At 42.9% G+C, this 20,965-nt stretch overlaps 1 protein-coding gene and 2 long non-coding RNA genes across 4 annotated transcripts; 1 reads left to right on the top strand and 2 right to left on the bottom strand.

The window, feature by feature from the left end:
- The first annotated feature begins 8,869 nt into the window (after positions 1-8,869).
- Positions 8,870-19,387, top strand: LOC311121703 (glutaminase liver isoform, mitochondrial-like). Of its 2 annotated transcripts, XR_014612321.1 has the most exons (6): positions 8,870-10,414; positions 10,644-10,740; positions 12,360-12,481; positions 14,745-14,874; positions 18,595-18,701; positions 19,296-19,387. XR_014612321.1 is itself a non-coding variant. In XM_084196159.1 (5 exons), exons 1-5 carry the CDS (start codon positions 10,197-10,199, stop codon positions 19,377-19,379), a joined length of 651 nt encoding a protein of 216 aa, XP_084052285.1. In that variant the 5' UTR covers positions 8,871-10,196; the 3' UTR covers positions 19,380-19,387. The 2 variants fall into 2 exon arrangements, 1 of the variants encoding a protein (XP_084052285.1); XM_084196159.1 differs by lacking the exon at positions 18,595-18,701 and having other exon boundaries at positions 8,871-10,414.
- Positions 10,402-12,345, bottom strand: LOC311121704. The gene is made up of 2 exons (XR_014612322.1): positions 11,815-12,345; positions 10,402-11,104 (listed from the first exon to the last, which is right to left on the bottom strand). It is a non-coding gene; the product is annotated as an uncharacterized lncRNA (long non-coding RNA).
- On the bottom strand, positions 15,103-18,588 carry LOC311121705. The gene is made up of 2 exons (XR_014612323.1): positions 17,145-18,588; positions 15,103-16,249 (listed from the first exon to the last, which is right to left on the bottom strand). It is a non-coding gene; the product is annotated as an uncharacterized lncRNA (long non-coding RNA).
- Positions 19,388-20,965: the final 1,578 nt, after the last annotated feature.

Here is a 20,965-nt window from a genome sequence, read left to right as displayed (position 1 = left end):
TACTGACAGTCTGAAGATATATACAGCTCTGGAAAACATTAAGAGACCACTGCACATTTTTCTTAAATCAGCATCTCTACATGTCTGACAGCCATTCCATTCCAGTGTCTGTTGAATTCCAACACAGGCACACCTCATTCTACTGAATTAGGTACTGATTAGGTGATCACCTGAACCAAATCTTATTTAACGGGGAAAAGTATAAAAACCACTGCTGTGGTCATCACTATCCTCTTGCAATAGGACTAGCTGGATGGCAAAAACAGTGCTAATAGTATCTCAAAAGTAATATCAATCAAAAAATAAGTATTGACCATGCCAAAAGAGTTGAAAATAAAAGTTTGGACTGAGGAAAAGAAGGGTTCAATTCTGGCTTTACTGGCAGAGGGATACAGTGAGCGTCAGGTTGCTTCCATCCTTAAAATAAGAACAAGTTCAAGCAGCAGACATTGGGGACAACAAAGCTACAGACCGGCAGAGGGCGAAAACGACTCTACTGACCGGGATGACCAACTCATTCGAATGTCACTCAACAACCGTAGAATGACATCAAATGACCTACAAAAAGAATGGCAAACGGCAGCTGGGGTGAAGTGCACGGCGAGGACGGTTCGAAACAGGCTCCTAGGGGAAGGGCTAAAGTCGTGCAAAGTTTTAAAAAAGCCCTTCATCAATGAGAAGCAAAGAAGAGCCAGGCTGAGGTTTGCAAAAGACCATAAGGATTGGACCGTAGAGGACTGGAGTAAGGTCATCTTCTCTGATGAGTCCAATTTTCAGCTTTGCCCAACACCTGGTCGTCTAATGGTTAGACGGAGACCTGGAGAGGCCTACAAGCCACAGTGTCTCGCACCCACTGTGAAATTTGGTGGAGGATCGGTGATGATCTGGGGGTGCTTCAGCAAGGCTGGAATCGGGCAGATTTGTCTTTGTGAAGGACGCATGAATCAAGCCATGTACAAGGTTGTCCTGGAAGAAAACTTGCTTCCTTTTGCTCTGACATTGTTCCCCAACTCTGAGGATTGGTTTTTCCAGCAGGACAATGCGCCATGCCACACAGGCAGGTCAATCAAGGTGTGGATGGAGGACCACCAGATCAAGACCCTGTCATGGCCAGCCCAGTCTCCAGACCTGAACCCCATTGAAAACTTCTGAAATGTGATCAAGAGGAAGATGGATGGTCACAAGCCATCAAACAAAGCCGAGCTGCTTGAATATTTGCGCCAGGAGTGGCATAAAATCACCCAAAATCAATGTGAAAGACAGGTGGAGAGCATGCCAAGACGCATGAAAGCTGTGATTGAAAATCTGGGTTATTCCACCAAAAATTGATTTCTGAACTCTTCCTAAATTAAAACATTAGTATTGTGTTGCTTAAAAATGAACATGAACTTATTTTCTTTGCATTATTCGAGGTCTGACAACACTGCATTTTTTATTTTATTTTGAACAGTTGTCATTTTCTGCAAATAAATGCTCTAAATGACAATATTGTTATTTGGAATTTGGGAGAAATGTTGTCAGTAGTTTATAGAATAAAACAAAATTTTTATTTTTACCCAAACACATACCTATGAATAGTAAAACCAGAGAAACTGATAATTTTGCAGTGGTCTCTTAATTTTTTCCAGAGCTGTTTATACATTTTCCATTTTCTTGACATTTTGACATCAACTGATAATTTTTTGTTTTTGTTGTTTTAAATGGAATGGATGTCAGAATGTACTGGTCCGTGAATGTATTGTAGTTACTGGTCCCTGAATGTATTGTAGTTACTGGTCCCTGAATGTATTGTGGTTACTGGTCCCTGAATGTATTGTGGTTACTGGTCCCTGAATGTATTGTAGTTACTGGTCCCTGAATGTATTGTAGTTACTGGTCCCTGAATGTATTGTAGTTACTGGTCCCTGAATGTTTTGTAGTTACTGGTCCCTGAATGTATTGTGGTTACTGGTCCCTGAATGTATTGTAGTTACTGGGCCCTTCGCATAAATCCTCCTCCCCACCTCCTACCTTATTTCTCAGAATAAGAACAAGTTGCCAATTCCTTATATAATTCTGTTTTATGCTTATTGCACATGTATAAAACACAGACTAGACAGCTAGTAGAAAATGCTGCTAGCGATACGTGGTACCTCAATGCCGCTTGCGACAAACTGAGCATTACTTTTCCAGAATCAATGTTCATTGATACTCCCGTTTTAGTAGTGTCTGCTCTGTGCTCAATTTGAGGAGTTGAGACATAAAAAGGGTATCGGTAGAAAGATTCACTTCTCCTCTATTACAGTAAAATAATATCTCAAATGTGTTTCGTTGTCCATATGACCGATTCTGTTGGACCAAACCTCAAATGCAAATAGCGAGTTGAAACCGCTTGTCAGAGAGGAAGATGTGATCTGTCATCGTCGTTGTTGTGAGAGGCAGGGGGAGGGGCTTGGTGTGTGTAAATGGGAAGGTGCAAACAGCACCTCTCATCTCAAACACCCTAGTAGCAAAAATAAAACACACTCTCTAACAGCGTTCTGCATTTACCTCTATCATCGGGTTCAAAAACTAACGTAACAACATTAACCATCCTCTATTGCTGTAGTAACGTCTTGTTTGGTTCAGTTTATTTATTACGGAGTGTCCATAATACTATAATAATACATAATCGAATTCCCCTCATTCATACAGATTTCACCTTATGCCATTGAAATGCCAAATAAACCATAATAGTTCAATGGAGCCCCCTATTGGCTCTCCACTATTTATACATTACTTCCATAACCACATTAGTTATGGTCCGATTACCCATTAAACCTTATCACATGATCAAACAACGGCACAACCTTAAACTCATATGGGGCGGCAGGCAGCTTAGTGACCAATAGTGCCGCGCCAACAACCGAGTGGTCGCCGGTTCCAATCCCCGAGCCGACCAGGCGAAAAATATGCCGATGTGCCCTCGAGCAAGTCACCCAACCCCAATTGCTTCTGCAAGTCGCCCTGGACAAGAGCGTCCGCCAAATGAACAAAAATGCAAATGTAAATATTCTCTACTTTCTCACCCATGATGTACGTCTACGTTCGGGTGAGCAAGTTCATACGTATATATCGTCAGAAACCCACAGGCACCTCTCAAACAATCGCCCCTTGGTGTTCCCAGCCAACTCCCAGTCTTTCCTGGCTCCAAAAGCCACACTCTCGCTGTCTCCAGCCCCTCCCCTCGCAACTCTCCCTTCTGTGTCCAGTCGGAACAGGCTTTGTCTGTTTTTCGTTTTAGCATTTCCAATATTCTGCCGTTATTTAAAGTACATTAGTCTATTTATTTAAATCAAATTATTCCCACCTAATTAGTTAAAAGTCGGTGCATATTTATATTTCAACGATAAACCAAATTATTTCAGTCTAATTATTTAACCAGTATTTTGCATGGTCAAACATCAAACGTTAAATCAAATAATAAACCAAATTGCCTCAACATAATTATTTAAAACCAGTATTATGCTATGTTAAACATCAAACGTTAAATCAAATACTAAACCAAATTGCTTCAACATAATTATTTAAAATCAGTATTATGTTATTTCAAACACCAACGTTACAGTTCAGTTATATCAGTTCAAACGTTTCAGTTTAGTCATACTAGTTATTCATTATCTTTACCTTGACATTGTCAAATTCAACATCGCCTACTATCCTCCTCCCTATCTAAAAAATACTCAGCTGAACCTAGCCGTACCCTCGAAGTTACGGACCTTGCCAGTCGCTAGTATTTATCTAAAATTTCCCGAACCTAGCCGTACCCTCGTAGTTACGGACCTTGCCGATAGCAATTACTAAGTCAATTATTCCCTGTATCTTCGAACCTAGCCGTACCCTCGTAGTTACAGACCTTGCCGATAGATTTCAGTATTTTCTCCGAACCTAGCCGTACCCCCGTAGTTACGGACCTTGCCGGTAGAACAATACTCTATGGTACCATGGTTTAACATCACATTCACCACAGGTTTGCATGTCACAATATGGTGCTTATCTACTCATAATAATTTCATAATTTAGTTCACTTACATCAGACAGGTGTTTCACAACATTAATTTGGATAAAGCCAATGTGCAGAACTTTCGTTATATAACAATAGGTGTCTGCTTACCTGTTTTTAGTAGTCCGGACTCTTTGTGAAACACACCGTTCAATGACAGAGATGTCCAATGGGCCGGACAATACCCAGCGAAGTCCCTTCTACCAGATCAGGTCGGGGTCACCAATTGTTAAGTTGCGTCAATTCAAATCTGGTATTAGGAACAAAAGAGGTCAACACGACTTCTAAAATATACTAGTATTTTAATTAATGCAAAACCTTCAATGGTAAATATGATGTTCGTATATACGGGTCCACTGAAATACCACGCAGGGCACTCAGAGAACTAAGCCATTGTTATAAGTTCTTCTTAAAATACTCTGACAGAGATAGTTCCCGCTCCCTGCTGGCCAATCAGAGTAGAGACTGAGCGTGGTTTAGACTTACTCAGCCAATCGTTGGCAAACAGGCTGGTCCTAGTTGTTTTGCAACTTATCCAGAAAGTCAGCACTTTTGCAGTACACATGTATGTGTCTGTGAGAAATACAAGTTCTTATCTCATCCTATCCCCTAACGTTCCTCACATGAATCACAGCTTGTTATGTGAAACAATTTATATCAGTACAGTACAAACCTATTATGTTTAATCATTAATGCATTCTTTCTAAGCTAGTCATCCCATCTAGAGCCCCACAGTAAATAAACCATTCATTTATTTGTTGTTGACCAAATTCGACACTCATTGACCTCCATACAAAAATTCCTTGCTTAGTGAGTGAAACAATGGAAAAAAACGCCACAATGCTGGAGGAAGACAGATCTTCCGCCGAGTTGGGCCTCTCTTTTCCTCTTCCTCTCTGATAGAACAAGTTCTATTTTAGCGCCTGTCTATGCTGGCGACGTTGACGCACCCGAGCAGTTTGGATGAAATGAGTGAATAACGTGTATGTGTAAATTATTAATGGGAAGATCGGCTCTTTTTAATAACTCTGATCTTTTCGACTCCTTCAGTAAAAATAACTAATCTTCTGACTGACTCATTTCGTTCATTTGAGTCAGTAATGCCCAAAGCATGCAGACTGTGTATGTTTTTGGTTCTACAAAGCTGTGCCCATAACTTATTATTGTACCATGCGATCAATTACCAGTTCTAAACATGAATTTTTCTTCTCTATGATATTATTGCTGTCAGCAGTGCAGCATGATCTATTGTACAGTTGTTGGTCAGAGCAAGTCTCTGGAGCCATGAGCCAGAGAGCATATTAATCCTGCTGTAGTCACTGTGCCCAGCAGGTCAAACAAACGACAAAATTAACGAGTCACTCAGAAAAAATGATTAATGACTCTTGTAAAATTCATATGTGTCAGCATACTGAATTGTAATTGGATGCATTCTACTGTCATATCATACTGTGCTATGATTGGCTAAGACCACCCAGGTGGTGAGGTCATTCTAAGATGATCATGGCCAGAGACACATGAACATGCCAGTTATAGCTAGTTAATAAAGAGCTTGAAAATGATTCCGTTGATCTGTGCAGATCGCTAAATCACTCATGGACAAAGCAAAAGCAGACAAGAGAGACCCCTACCTCAGTCTCCTTGAATACCGCAACACTCCAGTTGACAACTTCAAATCACCAGCCCAGCTGTTGATGAGCCGCAGACTTCGCTCAAACCTTCCCAGCACCAACCAGCAGCTGCAACCTGAGGTCGTCAGCTACAAGGAAATGCATGCAAAACGTGCACAGAGACAACAACAGTAAAAGCGATACTACGACAGGTCAGCCAGACCACTGCCACCACTGAACGACGGAGAGTCAGTTAGAATCCAGGAGCATGGCTACTGGAAACCAGCAGTCGTCATCCAACCAGCTGACACTGAACGTTCCTATCACGTTCGCACCGCAGAAGGAGCGGTGTACCGCCGCAATCGTCGTCACCTACTGAACACAAAAGAACAACACACTGAAGGGATGGACTGTTCCCCTGAAAGAGAACGGGGTGGACTAAACACAGACCCAACACAACATACACCATACGTACCTGCAACACCACAAGAACTGTTGACTGACACAGAAGCATACTCAGCTTCATATGACACCAGGTCAGGAAGAGAGGTCAAGCCTAGAGCTGTCCTAGACCTGTGAAATGTCAAAGGGTGTAGGCGGATCGCTGCCCTAAAAGAGTTCCGGACTGTAAACTTGTTATTGAAAGTTAACTTGAAATGCTTTGGTATTGTATTTGCATTTGAGAGTGCATGTGCCTTTTACTGGGAGCTGTTCACCACCATAACCAGTCAGTCTGTGCGTGGTGGGCTGTAGCTCACACTCAGATGTCAAGCTTCTGTACTTACTCAGAGGAATAATGTTTACTTGTGCACCAGTGTCTAGTTTGAATTTTAGCTCTGTGCCTTGTCTTCCTATTTCAATGTCAGCAAAGGCTTGCTCTGTCTCTGATATCTGACTTTTCTGTGTCACTGAATCAATAAACAGTTCATCAGCATTTGACTCTTTGATTGACATTTCATCTTCACTCACTGTATGTACTGTTTTTCCACGGTAAACTCTGCACACTTTTGCTTGCAAAGTGATTCCATTTTCCACATTTAGTACACTGTTTGCCTTTAGCTGGGCAATTCCCCTGTTCGCCATGCACTTTGTATCCACAATATCCACATGTTTTGGGGCATTTGGAGTCTGTGTCGACCTGTTTTGGAGTTCTGTCTGTCTCCGTTCTGAAACATGCTCTCTGGGCACTGGAGGTGTGCTTTGATGTCTGCCTGACTGCGTCCACTGCTTGTTCACGTGACGCGCTCGTGCTGCCGCCCAACATGGTTTTCATCTGAACCTGTGCTAGCTCGTGAGATCTGGCTATGTTGTCAAGTTGCGTCAATTCAAATCTGGTATAGGAACAAAAAGAGGTCAATACACGTCTTCTAAGATAGACTAGTATTTTAATTAATGCAAACACTTGAATGGTAAATATGAGATTCGTATATACGGGCTCACTGAAACACCACGCAGGGCAGTCAGAGAACTGAGCCGTTGTTATAAGTTCTTCTTTAAATACTCTGGCAGAGATAGTTCCCGCTCCCTGCTGGGCCTGTCAGAATAGAGGCTGGGTGTGGTTTAAACTTACCCAACCTATCGTTGGCGCTCAGGCTGGTCCCAGACCCTTGGCACTTCACTGTTGCCGGGCATTAGTTGCTATCTTTACAACTTGTCTCGAGTCAGCAACCTCAGACATAGTTTGTTCTTCTTCATTGTAGCAGTACACATGTCCTTGAGCAGTTTAACAAAGAGGCAGTGTGTGTGTGTGTGAGTCACAAGTCTGTCTCAGCCTACCCCCTAACGGTTCCTCACATTAATCACAGCTTGTTATGTTAAACAATCTATATCAGTACAGCACAAACCTATTATGTTTAATCATTAATGTATTCTTTCTAAGCTAGGCATCACATCTAGTTGTAAGAGAATAGATCCCCACAATGTCGATAGCTTTGTCCAGCGTTAGCTCTGATCCAACATTCAAAAGTTTATCTCTCACTCGCGGTGAGTGTATTCCAAATACAATACGGTCCCTGACCATCTCATCCTTGTTTGCATAATCACAGTCTTTCACAAGCAGACGCAGCTCAGTGACAAACTGTTCAAACAATTCGCTAGCGCCTTGTACTTTCTCATGGAATTTGTACATAGCGAAAATTGTATTGGTCTTTGGCACAACATATGCTTCAAAACGATCGTAGTATGTTTTCAGTACCTTTGATTCAGCCTCGGAAGTGTCCATGTGTTGTAAATGTCTCTCCCTTTTTCACCGATCCAGAGGAGCAGGTAGCTGCACTTTTCCTCTTCTCCTCTTTCCTTCAGAGGACCCGTGAACATCAGCTCCACATGCTGTTTGAACTTACGCCATGCATCGGGTAGATTTGTAGACCCCCAATCCATTCGAGGTGAAGGAACTCCAGCAAAATCCATCTTTTAGTCCTTTTACTCTGACACCATGTCTTGTTTTGTATGTTTTGTACAAAATAATAAAATGCAGGACGTCAGGATATTTATAAACTTAGCTCTTTATTGACTAGCTATAACTGGCATGTTCATGTGTCTCTGGCCATGATCATCTTAGAATGACCTCACCACCTGGGTGGTCTTAGCCAATCATAGCACAGTATGATATGACAGTAGAATAGAACTGTTGATTGACACAGAAGCATACTCAGCTTCATATCACACCAGGTCAGGAAGAGAGGTCAAGCCTAGAGCTGTCCTAGACCTGTGAAATGTCAAAGGGTGTAGGCGGACCGCTGCCCTAAAAGAGTTCCGGACTGTAAACTTGTTATTGAAAGTTCACTTGAAATGCTTTGGTATTGTATTTGTTTGATATGTTGAGATGTCATTGCTACAGTGAGAAGCTGAGTTGCTGAGAAATATTTGTTCTAAAAGTAACAGTATGCTGAATCATTGTTTCAGTCTGTTATGTTGATGCAGTTGGTGCAGTTTAAATGGTTACTTACCTCGAGTTCAAACTACAGAGCATGTATTCAAAAGACACGCTTTATTTGTTCTACATATTTTTTATTTTATTTTTAAAGAAGGGGGATGTAATATTCATATGTGTCAGCATACTGAATTGTAATTGGATGCATTCTACTGTCATATCATACTGTGCTATGATTGGCTTAAGACCACCCAGGTGGTGAGGTCATTCTAAGACGATCATGGCCAGAGACACATGAACATGCCAGTTATAGCTAGTTAATAAAGAGCTACGTTTATAAATATCCTGTCGTCTTGCATTTTATTATTTTGTACAAAGCATACAAAACAAGACAACTCTCGATTCAGTAAAAGGAGTGGATGAAAAATAACGAATTTTTCATGAACAGCACATCACTAGCGTACATGTATTTTTGCAACGCTCCCGCACACAACGGGGTCGGTTTGGGCAGCAGGTGTAGAGCGTTCCACCTGCCTGCTGGGGTCAACGGGACTCCCTGCTCCACTAAAACCAATGACAACTGGGTGCCGTTTTCAAGGGATTGTTAAATAAATGTTAACTATTTGTTTGTAATAATATCACCTCTTTAAGAGCGTAGTCAGAACTACAAATGTCCGAGTATTCCATGCAAAACAAATAATACATTTAGCTTTATCAGTTACATTATCAGCATTTGCCGATGTACTGTTAGCTGATAATGTTTACTTTGCAAGCTACCGATTGAAACTTTGTACAGTTGCCTAAACAGTGGTAAGTAGACCTAATGTACTTTTTCTACAATCAAAGTAGGCCTACCTAGCGAAGTTATCTAACATTTTCCTCTTTTCAACTTTGTTTTTAAGAGCGTTTAATAATGCTGCTGACAGACATGATAGGCTACATTGACTGATGGACTATGTCAAATTGGCTAGCTAATAACAGATCACGTCAATATGGCTAGTTAACAAGTTAACATTCAGGGGATAAACTAGATGGCTATATTGTTTGATTTGCTTGCCATAAACTGTAGTGGTGATGACAGTAGTCCGACTGACAACTTTACCAGGAGGAGGATTTGCGGATGTCAAGCCCTTTCCGAAAGCCTTATCTCCGATGAAGCAAGCTAAATGACACATATTGTTTATTTAGCTAGCTAACGTTACATGCCAAATGGAAAGTCGAAGTTTACGGATCATGAAAAGCATGCAGTTACTTGCTTTATAACTCCGATGATAGAGCTAAATGTGGAGTAATGGGAAATATGTAGTTCTGACTATGCTCTTCAAGGTGATGATACTAAAACCAAATAGTTATAACATTTATTTAACAAAGTTGTCAATGGTTTTAGCGGAGCTGGGGATTTTCTTGACCCCAACAGCCAAATCGAACGCTCTGCACGGGTATTGTGACGTTATAGTGATAATGACCTAGCTATATATACTCTGACGTCGTCGGCGGAGTTCGCTGCCTGTGCTCTCATGGCAAGTTCCAAACGTGAAAACGAGATTGCAGCCTAGCTACCTGTAGTCGGTTGACCAAAGCTGACTTTCAGACTGCGGATAAGTAGTGGAGAAAGTAACGGAAATAACTAAAAGGTTATCCGAAGGCAGTTATTCTCCTTATCTGCTTGTATTGTTGTAAAGTTATTGTAACCATGCACTGTTTGAAAATATTACGGGTGACCAACGCAGCAGCTGTTGAAACCTTAAAAGACACGACTAAAATAGTTTTCAAAAAGGTTTGTTATAAGGGTTTATTACCTGGTTGTCGTCCTAATGTGAAAGTTCAACCGGCACAATGTTTCAACTCAAGCTCAACAGATCTTCACCGCATCGGAACAACCTTAGACATGGACCAAGTGTTTTCCAAACTGTGAGTTTGTGTTTTTATTGGTCCAGTTCAGACAGTTCATTTGTGTAATGTATTGATTGCCAGATATTAGTTTACTGTGTGTGGGAATCACATATAGGCCTATGTTATTGTATCTCCAAAACAATGCTTTCTCCTCAATCATCCATTACTCTATACATAGCCATTCAAGTTGTGTATGTCTGTGTTGTTTGAAGCTGACAACTTTCCTCTTCACTGTATGTATATGTAGGAGCAATGGGAAGGGTCTCTTCTCAGAGGTAGAAGATATGCTCTTCTACACCATCACGGAGGGTCAGGAACAAGTCCCCGTCTCACACTTTATCTCTGTGAGTAAGTACACACATCAGCTAACCTATACAAGAAAGAAGACTAGGTTGTAAATTAAAAAGGTTACTCTTGTCACACAACCCTCCTTGACAACAAACTCTCTCTCGATGTAGACATACAGCCACAAACACAAAAGCACAATCTCTCTCTCTCGCTCCCTCCCTCCCTCCCTGCCAATGTATACTGTGTCACAAGAAACAGTAGGCAACAATTGAGTGAATAGAAACAATAAGGTGTATCATGGAACAGTAGGCTATTTCATTATGTTATTTGAATGAAATAGTCTCCATGTCTCCAGGCCTGATGAAGGACTGGATGGAATGGGTTTGGTGAAGATCACAACACATCAGTCTAAAGATTACCCTGCAGAGAGAGATTAGGTTGTATCATCATGCAACAATAACATGGGTGTTTTGTCTTCCAACATGTAATGAAATTACCCCAAAATAACTAACTTGTTAAATGAAATAATCAATTGTAGAAGATGTTAATGATAGTCAAAGCTCTGATTTGATCTGTGTTTCATATTGCACCAGCACTACTGCACTGTTTGAATCCAAACACTTGCAACAAGTGACTGAAAGCGTACCCAAACAAGCTTCAGTCCAGCTTGGACAATAAAAGGGACTCAGGTGCTCAACTTGCAACAAGATGCATGTATGTCAGTGGGCCTCAAGATGAGTTCAAGTTAGTTCATATAAAGTTAGTTCACATCCAAGTGCCTCGCGTAACAGTACTAATTACTGTGTGAGGTGTGGACTCAACATTTGTATTTGTATTTATTAAGGATCCCCATTAACTCTTCCTTGGGTCCTGCAACATTAAGGCAGTTATATACAATTTAAAATATTACATGACATTATTTCATAACACTTTACCCAATACATTTAGTGTGTTCCCTCAGGCCACTACTCCACTATCACATATTTACAATACAACATCCATGTGTACGTGTGTGTAGAGTGAGTGTCTATATGTATGTGTGTATGTGCCTGTGTGTGTGTGTCTCTTCACAGTCCCCGCTGTTCCACAAGGTGTATTTTTACCAGTTTTTTAAAAATCTGATCAGTTACCTGATGTGGAATAGAGTTCCATGTAGTCATGGCTCTATGTAGTACTGTGCGCATCCCATAGTCCGTTCTGGACTTGGGGACTGTGAATAGACCTCTGGTGGCATGTCTTGTGGGGTATGCATGGGTGTCCGAGCTGTGTGCCAGTATTCCAAACAGACAGCTCGGTACAATCAGCTCGTCGACACCTCTCACAAAAACAAGCAGTGATGAAGTCAATCTCTCTTCCACTCTGAGCCAGGAGAGACTGACATGTTAGCTCTCCGTGTACTTTTAAGGGCCAGCCGTGCTGCCCTGTTCTGGAGAGGGGTGGAGAGACATGACGAGGCAGAATGATTTACAGTACACTCTAAATAAAACTACAACATGGCTTTGCAGTATGGCTGATAATATAATAATTCCTTTCTCCCCAACCAAACCCTTGTTCTTTTATTCATCTCTTTTATCGCCTTTTGTTTATTTTAACCACTTCATTGTATTGGTGTTTACTGTAAAGTGTCTTGTGACTTTAAATGCAATTTAAATAAAGTTTGATTTGATTTGATCAGGCCCTCAAGAGGACTGGTCTTAATACATCCGACCCACGACTGAAGGACTGTATGGACAAGCTGCAACGCTCCGTATCGGAATCCTTTCATGACGTCATGTTGGACCGGGAACTCTTCCACAAGTGAGTCGCCTAGCTTGTCGACTAGTTGGATTTAGACGTTCCCAAATTGCTCCATACCCCCTGCCCCCTGGCCCTAACCCTTCGATGTTTGCAGATCTGTAGGGTCTGGATAGGTACAAGTAGTGCATTAGTGGAGCTTCCACCATATTGCTTACAGCTAGTCTGTATAAACCAAGGGTTAGGGCCAAGTGTGGGGGGGGGGGGATTTGGGACCTGCTTCTAGAGCCACCTCACTCACTCACACACACACACACACACACACGGCTCCTCTCTCTGGCATTTAATCTTCAATACATCAAGTCATTTTAAGAGTTAGCTAGAGGCAACAGTATATGTGCTCTCAGTCCACTCAGCAGTGAGCTGAGGGCAGTGGGCTGAGGGCAGTGGGCTGAGGGGCAGTGGGCTGAGGGGCAGTGGGCTGAGGGCAGTGGGCTGAGGGGCAGTGGGCTGAGGGCAGTGGGCTGAGGGGCAGTGGGCTGAGGGGCAGTGGGCTGAGGGGCAGTGGGCTGAGGGCAGTGGGCTGAGGGGCAGTGGGCTGAGGGGCAGTGGGCTGAGGGGCAGTGGGCTGAGGACAGTGGGCTGAGGACAGTGGGCTGAGGGCAGTGGGCTGAGGACAGTGGGCTGAGGGCAGTGGGAGGATACGGGTAGTCTTGTGTGGGCAACAGAGCAGGGTATGACTCAGATAGATAGGTGCCAGCTGCCTTGGTCCTTGGGGACACATACACACACACACACACGCACACACACGCACACACACACACACACAGACACACAGCCAAAGTAAATTGTGATTGGAATTAGATGTAACCCTTTATCAGTTGACCTGTTACAGCTTTGTGTTTCAGCTGTGGATATGCATGTCGTTTCATGAAAATTCAGTTAAAGAGTAAATTATTGACGTATAAAGTAGACTTTGACAGTCCAGGCATCTTGATCGAGTGGGGAAAACCAATGTTCCTTATATCTGCACAGTAGTCTACACTCTTTAGAAAAAAGGGTTCCAAAAGGGTTCTTCATCTGTCCCAATAGGAGAACCCTTTTTGGTTCCAGGTAGAACCCTTTTTGGTTCCAGTTAGAACTCTTTTGGATTCCATGTAGAACCCTCAGTGGAAAGGGTTCTACCTGGAACTCAAAAGGGTTCTACCTGGAACCAAAAAGGGTTCTACCTGGAACCCTGGAACCAAAAAAGGTTCTACCTGGAACCAAAAAGGGTTCTTCAAAGGGTTATCCTATGGGGACAACCGAATAACCCTTTTTAGTTCTAGATAGCGTCTTTCTTTCTAAGAGTGGAGGTTAAACAAAGTTATAGGCTTATCAAATGTCTTTGTTTGCCCGTAGGGCGGCGCACAATTGGCCCAGCGTTGTCCGAGTTTGGCCGGTGTAGGCCATCATTGTAAATAAGAATTTGTTCTTAACTGACTTGCCTAGTTAAATAAAGGTAAAAAAAAAAAAAAAAGATGAGACGTAGGTTGGGGTAGGAAATAATATAGGGCACATAATAATAAGCCATTTAGCAGACGTTTTTATCCAAAGCGACTTACAGTCATGCGTGCATACATTTTTGTGTATGGCTGGTCCCGGGGATCGAACCCACTACCTTGGCGTTACAAGCGCCGTGCTCTACCAGCTGAGCTACAGAGGACCACATAAGGCAGCAGGTAGCCTAGCGGTTAGAGTGTTGGGCTAGTAACCGAAAGGTCACTGGTTCAAAAAACCAGAGCCGACAAGGTGAAAAATCTGTCAATATGCCCTTGAGCAAGGCACTTAACCTTAATTTGCTCTAGGGGTGCTGTGCTACTATGGCTGACCCTGTAAAACAACACATTTCACTGCACCTATCCGGTGTATGTGACAATAAAACATATTTAAAAAATTTTATAAGGCCTTGGTCAGGCTGTTAATAGGATACACAAGGAGTATAATTAGCCATGTGTGTCACAGAGAATCGAGTTCACATTCTCACATTGCTCCGCTGAACCCTATTTTCCACAACAATTCAAACCACTTATGAGCACCAAGTCTTGCATGCAAACAACAACAGAGAAGAAGGTCAGAGGTCATAATTCAGTCATGAACAGCAGTCCATCCACTGCACCTCAGGAAGTGTCACCACTTCAAAGCAAACATCTGGGAAAAGTTCACAGTTAATCTCATTCACAGAACTAGATTTCTAGAATTTCTAGAATGCTCTAGTGCTTGTTCAATGACAGGGTTTCTGTATTGATGATCTAATACTGTTTTTGTTTGTTGTACCAACCCTCAGGTGCGTAGGTGGGAACATAGTGCTTCTGATCCAGGCCTTCAGAAAGAAGTTCATCATCCCTGAGTTTGATTCCTTCGTTACAAAAATAGATCAAATCTACAACACCGTTCACAAAAACCACAACGGACATGTAATTAGATTTGTTTCCACCTCTACACCTTTCATATATGTCACTCTTCTCCATCTCTGTCTCTCACTATCTCTCTTTTTTTGTCATCTGTCCTCTTACTTTGTCTTTTTTCTCTGATATGTTTTCCATCAGTGTGTGTCTGTTGTTCTATGGCACATACTCACACAAAACGTTTTAAGTGTGGAGTATGTTGTGGAAATTCTAATCAAAAGGAAGAGCGAGACTGTAGATTCTTCAAACAACAACTTTATTATAAGATTTGCAAATCTGGAGCTGGTCAACAACCACTCAAAAGGTGATTGTTAAGAACCCAACAAGCAAGAGTTGGGTCTCAGCCTATATAGGAAAATACAACCTCGGTCTACGTGGCAGTTTAGCAGGTGTGTGAGATCATAGTGGGAACATAGCGTACAAACAATTGATAACGCCAGTTTTGTTACTCCTTTCTGCTAATAGAATTGTCGCTGCTGCTCAAGCCAGCCTCTGTTCTCTTCATATCTCCACACAGCTGTGCCCTTGAAGATACGAAAGGAACACGATGGACCAAAAACTGGTCACTCTCAGACGGCCCTTTATCTTTGGCCTCTTGACTAAGTTACTCAGAAACAAGAGAGGAAAAACGCTGGCTTCGTCTTACATGAGAGAAACAGACAGTGGAAATGTGCAGGTTTAAGGCTCATACAGCGCATGTGCATAACAAAGTTTGTAATTGTTCACGTTTTTCCTCCCTTTTGAGACTAATCTCAACCTAATACAAAATTACAAGTACGCATTTAAGTAATAATTCATAATATAAGCCAATTATACCATCATTTAAGCAAAACTTCAACCAAGCAAAATATGAAACATACACTAGTACATTATCTTTGTAAATGGCTTCTGTTGAGCCACTGAGTTTTTTACCTTCACACGGTGCAAAACATTCTTAAGGGAATCATTAAACAATGAAACAGTTATACAGAAGTACACTCTTCATCTGTACAAAGAGGACAATCATCACGTTGATGCATCGAATCTCCGTCTTCTTAAACAATGGGGCGGCTATTGTTTGCTGGACTCCCGTCCTGAGCCTGCCGTTGGCTCGAGCTGGAGTGGCTGTTATTTAAGTCCCGCCGTGGGACTTTGCCGGTGCTGTGTACTTCAGTTGCATTGTGGCCACTTCTCCCAGGGCCCATACAACAGCTGCAATGGCTGGCGTGAAGCCACGTAGACCTCTCCACAACCTTCTGTCTGGGTCGTCAGGAGCACTTGGAATGGACCAGTCCAGCGCTGTTGGTGCCGAGTCTTTCTGCGGAGATCCTTGGTGACCACCCAATTGCCTGGCTGCAATTTGTGGAGCTGTCCTCCCTTTGGTTCAGGCAAAGCTGCTTTTACCCTGAGAAAATAGAGCATTGTGAAGTGCAGCACAGAGCATAGTAACTTACCATTCCAGCAGTGTACTTGACGGGTATTCGACCTGTCCTTAAGAAAAATGTGTTAAACATCCTTATACAATCATTCATTCACAATCATTCTGTTATTGTGTGCGTCCACACATTCATTGGGTACCCTTCCTTATTTGTTTAGTTCTTTAACGGTATCTACATTTCTTAACAGCAGTCAACTCTTAGATCAATCAGTTAACTAATTCCAGATCTATTTTAAATTAAATTAGGTTAACTTAAATTCAATTCCAAAGCCAAAATGCATGCTCTAGTGAGAGCAAACAATTCTGCAGCTTGGGCTGACATATGTGGTGGTAATTTAGCACTCTAGGGTAGTGGCAGCCATAGTTACTGCATAAGCCACTGATGGTTCTCCTTGAGTCCCCCTGGAGTCCACTGTATCGTGTCATTCATTGCCATCTCAGCATAGTCAGGCAGCCAGGCTCTACAATAGCCTGCCATTCCTGTGAGTGTCAACATATGTTGTTTTGAATAGAATAGAATTGCAGCCACACGCTCTAGACCCAATTTCCTACCATTTGGTGTAATATCATGTCCTAGATACTTAACGGATTGAGACACAAGCTGCAGCTTTTTTCTTAGAAACTTTGTGGCCATTTTTAGCAAGGAGCGCTAACAGAGCTCTTGTGTCGACTTCGCATGCTCGTTGGGTTAACATACTCCCAGCGGGCGGTATGAAAGCCTCTAAATGTTGCGCCAAAGCGACAGAAAACACCGCAGGCGGTCCGATTCAGTATCATGTAAACGCGAACCAGAACTGTGATTCTGGAGCGACGGGAATGCTAAAGAAAACATTAGCCAAATCAACAACTGAAAACCATTTACCCGACGCCGGCACGGCAGATAGTACTGTACGGGGTTTGGCACAACAGAAGCTCTTGCATAAACTGCATCGTTAACTTTTCTAAGATCTTGAACAAAAACGCCAATCACCCGAGGCTTTTCGGACAGGAAGAATGGGGGTGTTGCAGGGAGAGTCTGGACAAGGCACAATTTCTCCTATTTCTACCAATGAAGCATGAACAGGGTAATCCCCCGCACTGCCTCCTGACTCAGAGAATGCTGGGCTTGGCCGGGTCTGTGTGCTCTCAGGTGTGACGTAAGCAGTTTCACCCCCCTCATTCGCCCAATGTCATACTTATCCTTAGCCCACAGAGACTCTGGGAGACCAGCCAACAAGGGTGACTCAGTCTCCACAGAATTTAGACCCATCCGCTCTGAGTTCCCAGTCAGTGACCTGCAAGACGGATTTCAACCAGACACCAGTATCCTAAAAATATTTTTAAAAAGCCTGTTCTTTAGACATCTTAATACTAAGAGCATAAAATAAAACTGAGGCCCATTATAATCTGAAGGTCGTGAGTATCACTGCATAGTAAGCATTCTTGGGGGGCAGTTTCCTTCAGCCAATTTTTTTCATAATATAAATCTCTCAAAGTGTAAATCTCTCGTAATTGGTGAGAAATGGGCGGTGCAATGTAGGTCTGTCTGTAGGTCTGTCTGTAGGTCTGTCTGTGCCATCAAACTGCCTTTCTTTTTCCAACAGGGCCGTTGAGAAAATCTCTTCAATTGGGTCACATTGTGATCCATCAATGTCCTGTATGTCCCATGCATAGTACCAATCACACATTTGGATAAAATAATATGAATTCCCAATTTACAGAGAAAATCTCTTCCTGCCAAATTTACAGGGCAACATGCGGAGGCAATAAATTGATGTGTCCTGCATGTATCATCAATTTTAACCGGCAGGGGCATCGTGATGAACTTCTTTCATAATCACTCCCAAGGCCCCCACAGTGCTAACTGATTCATTTGACATGGGAGGATTGGACATCATTTTTGAATTTATGACAGACATTGCAGCGCCAGTATCTACTAGAAATTCAATTGACTCAACATTGACAAAGAGACAAACCATTGGCTCCTCACGGGGGCTTGAACAAATCTTTAAATGCTGTCCAAGGGTGTCAACTGTCTCAACCTTGCGTCAGTCTGTGTGTGGGTTGTATAGGGTCGTTTTCGGTGGCGGTCCTGTTCTCCAGTTTCCTCGCCCTGCCCCACCCGATCCGGGAGGTAGAAAGTAATTGTTTCTCCTTTTCTTATCATTCACCATGATCCCTTTCATTTTCTTGTCTGCCCTTCTCTCTGCTTCTCTTTCCCACTTCCTAAAATCATCCCCCTCTATTCTACTTGCCTTTCTTGGTTTCTTCAAAGTCCTGCAATTTCTTTCTACATTCTGCTAATAAAACTTCACTTGATGTGCCTTTTTAAGGGGTAAATCTGCTACCTTGGGCCAGAGCGTTGCCTGTTCCAGAATGTTCCTGCACCACTCATCCACCATTACCTTCACCGGTCCGGTCAGCGGGTCGGGCAGACAAGGTTCTCCCTTGCTGCTCTTGGCTCCCATTGTGAAACTCCATCTATACACACACATACTCGGAGACAAACAAAAACACACACACACAAAACGAACAGTATTTAGTTAGGAACGTCTTCCTTTCTTAAAATTAATGATGGGTTAACTCAAAAATAAATTGATAATGGGTTAACTCAACTCAAAAGGGGGCGTTTCTTCGCATGCAAAATATCTTTTTATTTCTTTATGTAATTGAGAATTCTATACCCATACAGTATTTCCCACTACAAAATGTATGTGTTTTATGCACGTAACCAATTATTTCCCAAGTATATCCAATTCTCCTACGGGTCCATTGGTCAAATTGCGGTGTTCTAAAATAATGTGCTAACCTGCAGGAATATTTTCTTACTTCTAACTCAGGACCCTGTCCTGGAATCACATTCACTTACATCTGACGATTGCAAACCATGGCATATCAATTAATATAAATTTAGTACTTTGCCAAATAATGCGCATTTACCCAGGAATACAGCGCATGTGCATAACAAAGTTTTCCACGATAAGTATTAGCTACATGTGATATGGTTCTGATGGTCTGTACTTCCTGGTTCCAGGTAGCCGTCTACATTCCTCACCTGGCCAAGTTCAGTCCTGATCTCTGGGGTGTGTCCCTGTGTACAGTGGACGGACAGAGGTAGGTACAACATCCCTGCATGTCAATATATCTGGATGATAGATAACTGAATGTGAAATAGTGACTCATACTACTGACATCTTTTCTTCTGGTCCTCTCTCTGTTTCTTCCTCTGTTTCCCTGGTCCTCTCTCTCTTTCTTCTTCTGTTTCCCTGGTCCTCTCTGTTTCTCTGGTCCTCTCTCTCTTTCTGCCTCTGTTTCCCTGGTCCTCTCTCTGTTTCTCTGGTCCTTTCTCTCTTTCTTCCTCTGTTTCCCTGTTCCTCTCTCTCTTTCTTCCTCTGTTTCCCTGGTCCTCTCTCTCTTTCTTCTTCTGTTTCCCTGGTCCTCTCTGTTTCTCTGGTCCTCTCTCTCTTTCTTCCTCTGTTTCCCTGGTCCTCTCTCTTTCTTCCTCTGTTTCCCTGGTCCTCTCTCTGTTTCCCTGGTCCTCTCTCTGTTTCCCTGGTCCTCTCTCTGTTTCTCTGGTCCTCTCTCTCTTTCTTCCTCTGTTTCCCTGTTCCTCTCTCTCTTTCTTCCTCTGTTTCCCTGGTCCTCTCTCTGTTTACCTGGTCCTCTCTCTCTTTCTTCCTCTGTTTCTCTGGTCCTCTCTCTCTTTCTTCCTCTGTTTCCCTGGTCCTCTCTCTGTTTCCCTGGTCCTCTCTCTGTTTCTCTGGTCCTCTCTCTCTTTCTTCCTCTGTTTCCCTGGTCCTCTCTCTCTTTCTTCCTCTGTTTCCCTGATCCTCTCTCTGTTTCTCTGGTCCTCTCTCTCTTTCTTCCTCTGTTTCCCTGGTCCTCTCTCTCTTTCTTCCTCTGTTTCTCTGGTCCTCTCTCTCTTTCTTCCTCTGTTTCCCTGGTCCTCTCTCTCTTTCTTCCTCTGTTTCCCTGGTCCTCTCTCTGTTTACCTGGTCCTCTCTCTCTTTCTTCCTCTGTTTCTCTGGTCCTCTCTCTCTTTCTTCCTCTGTTTCCCTGGTCCTCTCTCTGTTTCCCTGGTCCTCTCTCTGTTTCTCTGGTCCTCTCTCTCTTTCTTCCTCTGTTTCCCTGGTCCTCTCTCTCTTTCTTCCTCTGTTTCCCTGATCCTCTCTCTGTTTCTCTGGTCCTCTCTCTCTTTCTTCCTCTGTTTCCCTGGTCCTCTCTCTCTTTCTTCCTCTGTTTCTCTGGTCCTCTCTCTTTCTTCCTCTGTTTCTCTGGTCCTCTCTCTCTTTCTTCCTCTGTTTCCCTGGTCCTCTCTCTGTTTCCTGGTCCTCTCTCTGTTTCTCTGGTCCTCTCTCTCTTTCTTCCTCTGTTTCCCTGGTCCTCTCTCTCTTTCTTCCTCTGTTTCCCTGATCCTCTCTCTGTTTCTCTGGTCCTCTCTCTCTTTCTTCCTCTGTTTCCCTGGTCCTCTCTCTCTTCTTCCTCTGTTTCCTGGTCCTCTCTCTCTTTCTTCCTCTGTTTCCCTGGTCTCTCTCTCTTTCTTCTTCTGTTTCCCTGGTCTTCTCTCTGTTTCCTTGGCCTATCCCTCTTTCTTCCTCTGTTTCCTCCCTCCTAATGGCCTTTTCCTACCCTCTCTCTCTTTCCTCTTTCTCCTGTCCTCTTTCTCGCCCCTGTTTTCCTCCTATCCTCTTCTCTTGTTTTCCC

Source organism: Coregonus lavaretus (assembly GCF_964263955.1).
Source record: "Coregonus lavaretus genome assembly, contig: HAP1_SCAFFOLD_3698, whole genome shotgun sequence".
In the NCBI taxonomy this organism is placed as follows: domain Eukaryota; kingdom Metazoa; phylum Chordata; class Actinopteri; order Salmoniformes; family Salmonidae; genus Coregonus; species Coregonus lavaretus.
Note: the sequence above shows the minus strand (reverse complement) of the source record. Positions and strands in the feature narration are given on the sequence as shown.

Coding starts and splice junctions, on each gene's coding strand:
- LOC311121703 (XM_084196159.1), top strand. CDS start 10,197: ATGCACTGTTTGAAAATATTACGGGTGACCAACGCAGCAGCTGTTGAA. Junction 12,482..14,744: donor GACCGGGAACTCTTCCACAA/GTGAGTCGCCTA, acceptor ACCAACCCTCAG/GTGCGTAGGTGGGAACATAG. Junction 14,875..19,295: donor ACAAAAACCACAACGGACAT/GTAATTAGATTT, acceptor TCCTGGTTCCAG/GTAGCCGTCTACATTCCTCA.